At 40.7% G+C, this 12916-nt stretch overlaps 1 protein-coding gene across 3 annotated transcripts in view; it reads left to right on the forward strand.

The window, feature by feature from the left end:
- Positions 1–12916, forward strand: part of ARFGEF2 (ARF guanine nucleotide exchange factor 2) — a 99060-nt gene that overhangs the window by 27544 nt on the left and 58600 nt on the right. For all 3 annotated transcript variants that reach the window (XR_012326383.1, XM_033841078.2, XM_019943858.2), the window contains 2 exons: positions 8186–8254; positions 9883–10034. Coding sequence is in view for 2 of the 3 variants with exons in the window: in XM_033841078.2 (XP_033696969.1) it covers positions 8186–8254; positions 9883–10034 (221 nt within the window). In the remaining variant the exon portion in view is untranslated. The remainder of the gene's footprint in view (positions 1–8185; positions 8255–9882; positions 10035–12916) is intronic.

Consider the following 12916-nt stretch of genomic DNA (forward strand, 5'->3'; position numbering starts at 1 on the left):
ATTGTAGTTTTGATTTGCATTTCTGTAATGATTAATGATGTTGAGCATTCTTTCATGTGTTTGTTGGCAATCTGTATATCTTCTTTGGAGAAATGTCTATTTAGGTCTTCTGCCCATTTTTGGATTGGGTTGTTTGTTTTTTTGATATTGAGCTGCATGAGCTGCTTGTAAATTTTGGAGATTAATCCTTTGTTGGTTGCTTCATTTGCAAATATCTTCTCCCATTCTGAGGGTTGTCTTTTCATCTTGTTTATGGTGTCCTTTGCTGTACTGCATTGGGTCTTCGTTGCTGTACGCGGGGAGGGCTACTCTTCATTGTGGTGCATGGGCTTCTCATTGTCGTGGCTTCTCTTGTTGCGGAGCACAGGCTCTAGGTGCGCAGGCTTCAGTAGTTGTGGCTCGTGGGCTCTAGAGCGCTGGCTCAGTAGTTGTGGCACACGGGCTTAGTTGCTCCACAGCATGTGGAATCTTCCTGGACCAGGGCTCGCACCCATGTCCTCTGTATTGACAGGTGGATTCTCAACCACTGCCCCACCAAGGAAGTCCCCCTCATAGCACTTATTACTACCCCAAATCACTGAAGAGTTTGTGTTCACTTGCTCCTGGTCTAAGACCTTGGCCACCCTGTTTACCACAATATTCCCAACACCTGGTCTGGTGCCCAGCACACATATTCAGTAAATACATTTTTTTAACTTAAAATTCTGTTCTAACGAAGTATGCTTTACACCTAGTATATTGCTGTGGATTTTGTTGCCAGCATGATATACCCCGTGAGGCTTCTCCCAAGAACGTGGGCATCAGATTGCCTGTAGAAATCAGACCCAAACCTGCCAATGGTAGGTCAGAATGGAGGTGCACCGTCACCCTTACGAAGAGTGACTGGCTTCCACTTCTCCAGATGTGGCTCTAAAGAAAGAACGACACATCCAGCTCTCCTGCGGGTTCCATCCTGTGGAATGGCCGTCACGTAGCTACCCCTGGCTAGGCAGTCACTGTGCCAGGAGTGGTGCTTGCTACCTGGGTGCTCCACATACGTTGTCCTGCTTTACTGGGAACCCTTCCTGGGCCTTCTTGGGATAATGTGCCTCCCAGTGAAATATGTGTGGGTAACAATTCACCGACAGACCAGAGCATCTTTTTCCCCTCAGCAGTTTTTCATCCCAAGTTGATAAATCTACAATTTGTCAGTCTTATCGGCCTGAGCAAGAAGTGGATCAGATAGCTCTTTGTAAATTCGCAAAATGAGATTTCTGAGCCTGTGACATGCTAGCTTATGTGAATTTTAGGGCATGGCCAGCAGCCTTCCCTTGGGACCTCACCCCATTTGTCCATTCACACCCCTCCGATGGCCCAGCTATTCTCGTCAATTTTTTGAAAAACAGCTTGATTGAAATACAATTCACATTCCATAAGTTCAGCCGTTTAAAATGTACAGTTCAGTTCTTTTTAGTATGGTCACAGAGTTTGCAACAGTCACCACAATCAGTTTTAGAGCATTTTTATCACACCCAGCCCTGTACCCACGAGCAGTCACTTCCCCTTTTCTTCTAAGTTTATTTTTAAGATTCTGACTATTTAACTCCCAGCATTAGACTTTAGCATTTTTACATGTATACAGCTAATATGTAGCTGTTGTAGGTACAGAGTTACCAGTGTGTTCACAGATTTCTTAGCTCACTTTTTTCATCTTGCAACCCATTCTTTAAGGGAAAAACAACCCAACTCTTAGGTACTACAAAATAGAGAAAATGTATCCTCCCTCAGCTAGTGTGGAGGTTCTGATCAGACAGCCTGGGTTCAGATCATAACTGACCACTTAGTAGCTCTGTGACCTTGAGCAAAATCTTTAACCTCTCTGAGCCTCAGTTTCCTCATCTTTAAAATGAGAATACAACTGGTACTTATAGGTTTGTGAGAATTAATGAGAACAGTGTCTGGCACTTAGGGCTCTATAAGTGTTTGTTGTTATTATCTTTCATATAAGTTTCAGCTTAAAAAATGAGTTAGTTTAGAGAAAAAAATTACAAATATTTCCAATGGTAATCAGACTTGAAGTTAATGGGAACAGTGCAGTAGGATAACGTGAGTCTGTTTTCCATGTTAATGATACCAGATCCTCTGCTTTAGGAATTTTCTTATTTTTGTTGACCAGAAAAAAAAAGGGTCTGGGGAATTCCCTGGCTGTCCAATGGTTATGACTCCACGCTTCCACTACAGGGGGCGTGGGTTCAATCCCTGGTCGGGGAACTAAGATCCCGCATGCTGCACAGTGCTGCCTGGCCAAAAAAAAAAAAAAAACTAAAATAGCTTTAAACAGACAAACAAACAAAAGTTCTCAGGCTAACTCTTTATCAAAACAACAAAATGTACCCACAGGTCCCCCTTCTTTCTGACTTGTTTTTGAAACAGCCTGCTTTACAGGGAGGTTTTGCAGCTCATTGGTTTATAGCATTTTTATTAGCTGTGTAATGGACATTTATTTTGGGACAATAAGTTGTCCAATGTATTTCATACATTTGAGGAACCGTATTGGTGTGTGGCCAGAATGTGACAGCAAACAGCTTTATGCCTTGGTTTTTCCCTTTAGTTTTCTTACGCGTTACCAAATGCTTAGATGCTGGACATCACCAAAGCCTTGTTTCTAGGAAACAGGTGTATGTCATATTTCATTGTCACCACATGCACACACTTGCCCCTTCTAACTCCTGGTCTCCCTTCTCCCACTCTACTTTTTCCCTAGCATGTAGCAGAAAGTATAATTTACTTATTTATTATCCTAGCTAAGATGTAAGTACCATGAGAGTAAGGATCTTTGACTGACTAATTTTTATTTTTTTAATTGAAGTATAACTGACTTACCACCTGATATTAGTTTCAGGTGTACACCATAGTGATTTGATATTTTTAGAGGCGACAAACTGTACACAGTTATCACAATATTATTGACTGTGTATCCTGTGCTGTGCATTACATCCCTGTGACTTATTTATCATATAAGTGGTAGTTTGTGCCTCTTAATCTCCTTCACCTATTTTACCCCATACCCCACCCCCCTCCCCTGTGGCAACCACTAGTCTGTTCTCTGTATCTGTAAGTCTATTTCTGTTTTGTTATATTTGTCCATTTGTTTTGTTTTTTATATTCCACATATAAGTGAAAACATAGAGGATTTGTCTTTTTCTGACTTATTTCACTTAGCATAATGCCCTCTAGGTCCATCCATGTTTTCACGAATGGCAAGATTTCCTTCTTTTTTATGGACTAAAGGACTCCTAGCCGAGTCACGCCCCTTCTAAGGAGCCTTCCTGGAAGCCTGTGCCATCTCCGTTACTTAGGCTCGCCCCTCATTGGCTAAAACTGGGTCACATGGCCACCCTTTCTACTAGGAAGGCCAGGAAATGTAGGCACAGCCCCTTCCAAAACAGAAATAGAGCTCTCTGAGGAAGAAGGATCTGAGTTAGGTAACTGGCAGTGCCTGCCTCAGGGGTTGTTGTCTAGCTGGCTAGGGAGGGGGTGGCAGCAAGGTTTTCTCCAATCAGAACCTAGTCAAGGTGTCTATCTTATTTTACTTGGGGACAGAGTCTGTGGAACAGGTAGGGTCTGTTACCTAATCAGTAACGGCCAGGTGGTGGCAGCTGGACTTCCCCGCAAACCAGCAAAACCAGTGTTTTTTAAGTGTACTCAGAACTTTGCAAGGATTTGATTTGATTTGGTTGTCCCACATTTTCACAGCAGGCTTGAAACTTAAACACAGCAGCCTTCTTGGTGGTCATTACACCATCCAGGAAAGCCTCTTCTGAGCCCTGCAGGCGGTCATGTCAGCAGGGGAAGCGGCCCAGGGTTCCTGTGTGGAGTCCTGCTGCTTCTGGGCCGCTAGTGGGATTCCTCAGCAACAGCGCCCTCTGCAGGAACCTTCCGCGGGAGTCTGGACTTCCTGACTCCCCACCCCTTCCTAGCCTGAGACTATTTTAATTTTGAATGGGTGCTGGTACGGATCCAGCCTGTCAAGGAAGATAGGTTAAACACTCTTATCCCTCAAAAAAATGGTGATCCTGATGCTGTTTAAATGAAAAAACAGCAGTGAAGGAAAGGGGAGATCCATGTTGAAATGGAAATTTTACTTTTCTCTGTAGGAGTGAAAGATAGTGAAGGCTTTAGCTAACTGAAAGTGCTTTCAACATGGCTAGTTGGGAAATTTCAATATGGACTTAGTCTCCAGGGCCAGGCAGATGGCAGAAACGAGAAAGCTTCTATCACCAGGGCATCGTGAATGTCTTAATGCAATTACGCTCTACACATAAAACACGCAGGCCTAAGAAAAATTAACGTTTGAGTGCTCTTCTTTTCAGGTATCATCTTAAACGCTTTACGTGTTTTATCTTATCCAGTCCTCACAAACCCTGTGAGGTAGGTGCTGTTGTAATCATCCTTGTTTACTGCTGAGGAAACCAAGGCTCGGGGCAGTTACTTAAGTTCCCACATTGGGAAGTGGTAGAGCGGGATCTGAACCAGGCATACTGGCTCCAGAGCCCTCACTCTCAATCACTGTGTTGAGGAACATTTTCTCTCTGAGGTTCTTAAAACACCCTACCCTGTCAGTCTTCCATTTTTACCGCTCTTGTCAGAGACATGCTACTAGGCATGTGTTCCTTTCCTACTCTCTGTGCTTGACCTCAAGGAGGATAGACAGTTGGGAGCGGCATGGAATGAGGCAGCAGGACATCTGCAGAGTTCATGCCCTGGCTAAAGGGGACAGCTGCTCCTGGTTCTAGCCGGTTGGGGCCAGTGTTACCAGATATTCTTTTTTTTCTTTAAATAGAAGCGAGATCTGGATTTTTATGACATGTCTCCCAGTTTTTAAATGTTCACAGCTAATTCAGAAGTTTTAGAAAGCAGTGCATAGGCACAGCAAAGGAAACAATCAACAGAGTGAAAATGCAACCTATGGATTGGGAGAAAATATTTGCAAACTATATATCTGATAAGGGGTTAACATCCAAAATGTCATACAAGAGTAAAAAACCACAAATAAGCCCACTGAGAAATGGGTAAAGGACCTGAATAGACATTTCTCAGAAGACATACAAATGGTCAGCAGACATTTAAAAAGGTGCTCAACTTCACTAATAACCAGGAAAATAGAAATCCAAAGCGCAATGAGATACCACCTCATGTCTGTTAGAATGACTTTCATCAGAAAGAGTTGGAGGGGATGTAGAGAAAAGGGAACCCTTGTACCCCGTTGGTAGGAATGTAAGTTGGTACAGCTGTTACAAAAAACAGTATGGAGAGAAAAAAGAACAGTATGGAGGTTCCTCAAAAAATTAAAAATAGAAAAATTTTATGATCCAGCAATTCTGTTTCTGAGTATGTAGCCAAAGGAAATGAAATCAGGATCTTGAAGAGATAATCTACACTCCTACGTTCATTGCAGCATTATTCACGATAACCAAGATATGGAAACAACGTAAGTGCCCATCAGCAGATGAATGGAAAAAGAAGATGTGGTTATATACATACAGTGAAATCTTATTCAGCCTTAAAAAAGGATATCCCACCAGTTGTAACAACATGGATGGACCTGGAGGGCATTATACTAAGTGAAAGAAGCCAGTCACAAAAAAGACAAATACTGCATGATTCCATTTATATGAGGTGTACCTAGAGTAGTCAGATTCATAGAGATAGTGTAGAAAGGTGGCTGGGGAAATGGGGAGATGTTTGTCAGGGGTACAAAGTTTCAGTTATGCAACATGGATAAGTTCTGGAGATCTAATGTACAACTGTGTGACCAGAGTTAACAGTACTGTGCTATACACTTGAAATTTGCTGAGTGTAGATCTTAAGTGTTTTCATCAGAAAAAAAAAAAGGAAAAAAATAAGGTAACTATGTGAGGTGATGAATATGTTAATTGTCTTGTTTGTAGTGTTTATTTCACAGTGTATGCATATATCAAATCATCAAGTCATACACCTTAGATATATATAATTCTTGTCACTTATAGCTCACTAAAGTTTGGGGGTGGGGGGAAGCAGGGTATAGGCTAAACAGTGCGTATCTGCAGACCAGATGTACCCGGCAGCCACCACTTCCCAGCCTCTGATTTAACTCATCAAGCCTGCAGCTCCTCTGATGAAATGTATGCATCAGGCTGATATTTCTTGGGTGTTGAATGTGTACAAGGGACTAACAGATTAGGAACTGTCATCATAATTCTGTTAAATCATAGCATAAGAGAATGTTGGAACTAGAAAGGAACTTGGAAATATCTAGCCATTTGTTTACCAAATCATGGCGTAGATGAGATCTTAGACGGCTCATAGGTGAATGGTTTTTATTTTAATAGTTGTATGTTTATTTTAACACGCATTCAGAAAGTATGATTAGCGTGTGAAGCCTGTGATTTTGTGAATGTTAGTTACTGTTTAAGGTGAGTTAAAGAGCACTGTTAAATATGTATGTATGTACCAAAATATCTACAAGTCCTTTCCTTAGTACCATTCCTTCAAATAAAGTAATTTGGTACCCCCCCAAAAAAAGTGTATGTAAATATGTGTGTAATAAATATAATAATATAAGTGGTGCACGAAAATGGCAAAAATTGTGAAGGTTGTGTGAGAATGACTGAAGTATGAGTAACACTGATGTAGACTAAATCATCTTATTTAGATGAAAAAACAGGTTTAGAAGATTTTGCCTGTGGCTGCGGACTTTTCTAACTTCCATTCAAGTTCTTTTTTGCCCTCTAAGAAAAGCATATAACATCAGTATTTTCCACATAAAGTTACTTACCCATTTAAATAATTATGATGGTTTTATTTGTCAATTAGCCCTCAGTAAAGCTGGGTGGTGGAGAATAAATAAATAGTTACGGTGAGTATCGACTGAAAAAAAATGCACAGTTGAGAATAAAAGTTGAGAATTATGTTTTATTGGTGGACAAACCTGAGGACTTAAGCCAGGACACAGCCTCTCTGCAGGCCTGCTCCGAAGAGGTCAGGGAGGAACCAGGGTATAGAGGAGTTTTTGCAACAAAGACCAGGTAGTCGGAACTTCAAAATATTACTGTTAATTAAAGAAAACCAGATATCTCAAGTTAATGAATTGAGTACTTTTCTGTGTATGGGAAGATGCAAGAGTCTGGGCTCATTGAAGTCATTCCTTTGATGTGCACCTTAACTATCTGGGGCCAGTATACTGTGCTTTCCCATCCTGAGTCCCCTTAGGGTGCACCCTTTGGCGGTGGCTGCAGTGGCTGAGGGCGTGGTGTCATTTGTCTCCATCCTGAGTTCCCCCGGGGCTTACCGTAGGGGGCGACTCTGGTGGCTTGTTGGCTGCAACATCTTTTGTTTACTGATATGGTATGTGGGGCAACATTTTTCTTTCACATGAGTTAAGTGCTCAATGAAAATACTTGGTGCTGCTTCTGCAGGATCTAGTGGACCAAGCACAGAACTCATAAAAATAGTGGCCTGATTGAAAATCCTCGTTAAGGAAGAATTTAAAGGGTTATTTTGGTTTTGTTTATTTAACATGATGGTCTTTTTGTCAGTGATGTTTTATAAATCAGTAATATTTGCTTCCAAAAGTCTAGTCAAGTGCTGTTTACTAGTTCTCCCAGAACTAGTTTTCTACAAAAACAACTGGTACCAAACCTCTTCCACTTAAACAGTTAACATTTTATAGAATAACTCAATTTAAAATTTAGTAAATTCTCAACTGTCACATTAGAAATCTCATGCTAAGTTCTGGGCTTACAGTGTGGGAAAACAAAGCAGCAGAAGGCATGTCATTTACCAGGGCTCTGTGGTACACGAGGTGAAGGGACAAGATGAAGCTGCTTCTTCTGTTCTGCCAGGAACTATAGCTGGATACAGTCCAGCTCCTGTCTCCAAGCCGGGGTGGTAGAGAGGGCCCTGGGCCAGCAGCTGTGACTCAGGAAGGAAGAATGTATAAGACAGCGAGGTCTTAGTGTTCCACAGAGGGAAAACCGAGTCATAGCAGATGCTGCCTCTGAGTTTCCAGATTTCCTGGGATACAATCAGATTTGGCTTTGGAGAGGGCTTATTTGTACCCTTGCCTTCCGACTGCGACTCGTAATCTCCTTCTCCACCTTCCTTAGTTTTCCCTGGAAATGCCCACACATATGTGTTTGCATTTGTGTATTTGGTGTATGTGTAGGGATCGAAGATGGAGCTCAGGAAGTGGTGAAGGAGATCTTAGAAGATGTGGTCACGTCTGCAGTTAAAGGTAAGAACCAAGACCCCAGCCTTTCCTCCTACTCGTTCCTTCATAGAAGTCCCCAGCCAGGTATTTTAGTGCCCACCCCCAGTAAACTCATGGAAACTGAGTCTGCCCCTGTCTGCCCACCTTTCATATGGAATTCAGAAATTACTTGTCGTTAGTGATTGGCGTTATTCTCACTTGGGCTGGGTTCAAGAAGCACAGTCTGACAATGTTAAGAGTTGGGTGCTCCACATGAAGATGCAGAGGGCCACTCCTGTATACAGCCAGGTTTTTCCAGAAGTGGACGGGGAGCCCTGAGGTGGTGAATTTTCCTGGCCAGCCATTGATGTATCCAGGGGACCATCCCCACGTCAGCAGGTATCAGATGCACAGGGAGGCTTTGTTCATTTTGTTAGACTTCATTCTTAACTCCCTCAGTTTTTGGTGTAGTTTCAGTGGAATTAACCTTGTATAGCTCGGAATGATTATCAGATGATTTTTCCTTTGTTTTTACCCAAAATTTCAGGTCAGTGGTTATGTGCTGAACACTCAGCTCCAGTGCCAATAAACCACTAATGGATTGAAAAGTCAATAAATTAGTGGGTTGCAATCAGCGTTTTCTAAATGGAAGAGAATAAAATGAAAATAGATGCAAGCTGAATGTGACTCATCTAGTAATGTTAAGCATTGTTTCATGAAACATGTTTCAGTGATTTATTTATGTGCACATGTGTATAACTGGGTCATGACTGTTAAAATGTATTTCTTAGTGAGGGTCATGGTCAAAGAAGTTTGACCCACTGCTCTAAGCCCTATCCTTTTATTAATTTAGGGTACCACCAAACTATATTCATAGATTTCATTATTTAACTTTTTATAGAAATGTCTTTAAAATAATACCTTTAGATTTTTTTTTTCCTGGGGCCAATGCAAGAAGTTCTCACATAATAAACACTTATCTGTCTTGTTCACTGGTATATCCTTCAGCCCCTAGCACAGAGCTGGGCACATAATAGGTGCCTGATAAATATTTGTTGAATGAATATATGCTTCAAAAACCATTATGGACAGTTACGCTTATTAAGTTGTTCGGTGTCCCTTAAATATATAATGATCCACATGGTAAATTCCTCATAGAGTTCAGATGTTCTGCTAATCATCAGATATGCTTTCTTTCATTAAATGATGGAATCTATTTAATTCTTTGTCTTTTCCTTTTCCACATGGCTGCCAGGAAGCTCAGGTCTACATTTCTTTTTTTCATGTGACTAAGGTTTTCTATCATAACTATCAAACTCTTTTCATTTACGTAACTCTTGTTCTCTAACCCCTTTATTAGTAGCCCTTTTTTAAAAAAAAATCGGTGCTTTTTATGTTTAGCTGGTTCTAATCTTCTTTGGAAGTAGGTAGGGGTGGGCAGGACTGCTGTATTGCACAATTCTGAAGGCACCACTGACCTGGGCCACAATATGAAGGAAGCCACCTGGGAGTGGGGCTGTGGGTAATAGACACATATAGCCAGAGCAGGGCAGTGGCTCAGGGAAAGGGAAAAAGCAGTAGCTGGAAAGTTATGTGAATAACTTCTTCTTGGTGTGAGGCCACCTTTTAGGGTAAGTACTAACTTGGTAATGACTTTTGCATTGTATTTTAAGAAGCAGCACAAAAGCACAGTCTGACGGAGCCTGAGAGGGTCCTGGGTGAACTGGAGTGCCAGGAACATGCCGCGCCCCCAGCAGCTGACGAAAACTCACAGACCAATGGGATAGCGGACGACAGACAGTCCTTGTCATCGGCAGATAATCTGGTACGTTGGTGATCTTCCTATCAGGCTTGTTTTGGTTTTTACTGTTTCAGAAGATGCAGAATTAAATCTCTATCAGAGGAAGCGAGTGAAAACCAACAAGCCCTGTTCAATTCTTTAGCCACACCATCCTGGCCTGATAGTCTTTGTGTTAACAGGTTCCATTCTTGGAACATGCTAATGTTGGTGGTATATAATAGGGTTGTTAAACTGTATTTATTCAGACTTTTAAAAACTTATATTTCCTGCCCTTTTTCTTTTCTCTCAAAATGGTGTATATTCATTATAGAAAAATAAGAAAATACAGAGAAGGAAAATAAGGAAATAGAAGTTATCCATAATCTTCTAACCCAGAGATAACATTTGTTAACATTCTACTTATACTCTCGATTTTTCTCTCCCTCCCATGTTTTTTACCACTTAAATGTAGTAACACAACGTACATGCTGTTTTGTAACCTGCTTTTTAAATTTGAGGTATATTAACATCCTTTCAGGGCCCCCCTAAATGTGTCTGCTACATTATTATTATTTTTTTAGGTAGCTGCTTTGTTCTCTTGAAAACAGTATATATAAACATTCAAAACAGGAAGAAATGATATTAACATCCCACCTGAACCCACTCTCTCGCTGTACCTTTTCACCAATGTTTCTCAACCTTTTAAATGATCTGTCTCTCACACACACACACACGCGCACACACACACACACACACACACACACGGGAGCCTTTTTATGTATTTTTCCCATTCATCACCCTGTTTCATGAAATTTTAAAGCTATTGGTAAACTAGATACCTGTTTATGTACTGTATGTATATCTGTGCTTTATACATATAAAGAATGATTTTTTCCCACACCCATTGCCCCCGCCCCCAACCAGTTTTTGCCCCTGTCTTAGTCTGTATAGGCTGCTGTAACAGAATACTATTTACTGGGTGACTTGTAAACAACAGAAATGTGTTTCTCACAGTTCTGGAAACTGGGAAGTCCAAGATCAAAGTACCAGCAGTTTCAGTGTCTGGTGAGAGTCTGTTTCCTGGCTCACAGATAACTGTCTTCTTACTCTGTCCTTCTGGCAGAAGGGGCGAGGGAGCTCTCTTGGGCCTCTTTAATAAGGACACTAATCCCATCCATGAGAGCTCCACCCTCATGACCTAATCACCTCTCAAAGGCCCCACCTCCAAATACTGTCACATTAGGATTAGGTTTCAACATGTGAATTTTGGGGTGGAGTAGGGGGCACAGACATCCAGTCTGTAGCAGTCCCCTTGGGGTTATATCATCCCCATTAAGAATGCACTTATATAGGGATGTACTTAAATCCACACAAGGTATTTGTGTGTTATGTACTAGGCTGCAACTTTGTTCACTCAACACTGTTTTATGGGCATCTTTTTACATCAGTAGTACATATATGTCTAACTAATGTTTTTAATGGCCATGTGAAATTCTATCATGGATTACCATAATGTAACAGTTCCCTATTAGGTTTTTGGGTTATTTTCAGTTTAATCACAGGAGACAGTTCTACATTGAACATCCTTGTAGATAGATCTTATGCCCATCCTTAATTCTTTATGATAAATTCACACAAGTGGTATCGTTGGGTCAAGAGTTGGGAGCTTTAAGGCTTTTGTTCCTTAACATCAAATTAGGTGGCCAGGAGGGCAATGGTCGAATTTCTGCCCACTTGGAGGCTCTCAGCACTCATTTTCCCATTCCCTCATTAAAACTGAGCAGTAGCATTCATTCAAATCTTTGCTGGTCTGATGGAAGAAAGATCCTGCCTTAATAATTAGTAGTAAGGTTATTTTCGTTTATCTGTTATTGGCATTTCTTGGTAAATTGTTTACTCATGCTTTCTGCCTGTTTTTCATTTGGGAGCAGGGTTTCCATATTTCCTGAAAGAATTATGAGAACTTTTTGTATGTTGAGGATTTAATCCTTGTCATATATTGCAAATATTTATTTTAAAAAAATTCTAATGTAGCTTACTTTTTTATTTAAAGAAGTTTATTTTAAAACAAACACCTGTCATTTTTTCCCCCATTTATCCTGCAATAATATTCTTAGAAATACCTTTTTTACCCAAGCTAATATAAATAATTACCTATATTTGTTTTGGGATTTTTTATGGTTTAACCTTTGCTCGTTTATCATTTTAAACCACCCACACCCACTTTTTGAAGGACAAGGAACAATTTTTAGAATTGCTGTAATGACTCCCCCATAAGCTCCTGTTTTGACATATTGTTTCCTCCTCCACATCCCTCACTTCCCCATTGAATAAATACTGGGTGGGCGAAAAGGTTCGTTCAGTTTTTTCCATAAGATGGCTCTAGTAGCACTTAGTCGTCTTTAACTTCATTTGAAACAGGTTTGTTAAATTGTATGTGACAGCTGTCATATCAGCAGACATTTAAAAATAAGAAATCAAAATTGGTGAATTTTTGTGTAGCCGTTTTAATATTGAAGATGGAAGAAAAAAGCAACATTTTCATGCTTTATTATTTCAAGAAAGGTAAAAATGCAGCTGAAACGCATGAAAAGATTTGTGCAGTATATGGAGAAGGTGCTGTGACTGATCAAATGTGTCAAAAGTGGTTTGCAAAGTTTTGTGCTGGAGATTTCTCGCTGGACGATGCTCCCAGTTTGGGTAGACCAGTTGAAGTTGATAGTGATCAAATCGAAACAATAATTGACAACAATCAACGTTATACCACGCGAGAGATAGCTGACATACTCAAAATATCCAAATCAAGCGTTGAAAATCATTTGCACCAGCTTGGTTATGTTCATTGCTTTGATGTTTGAGTTCCACATAAGTTAAGGGAAAAAAAATGTTTTGACCGTATTTCCGCATGCGATTCTCTACTGAAACGT

The sequence above is a fragment of the Tursiops truncatus genome, chromosome 15 (genome assembly GCF_011762595.2).
Source record: "Tursiops truncatus isolate mTurTru1 chromosome 15, mTurTru1.mat.Y, whole genome shotgun sequence".
In the NCBI taxonomy this organism is placed as follows: domain Eukaryota; kingdom Metazoa; phylum Chordata; class Mammalia; order Artiodactyla; family Delphinidae; genus Tursiops; species Tursiops truncatus.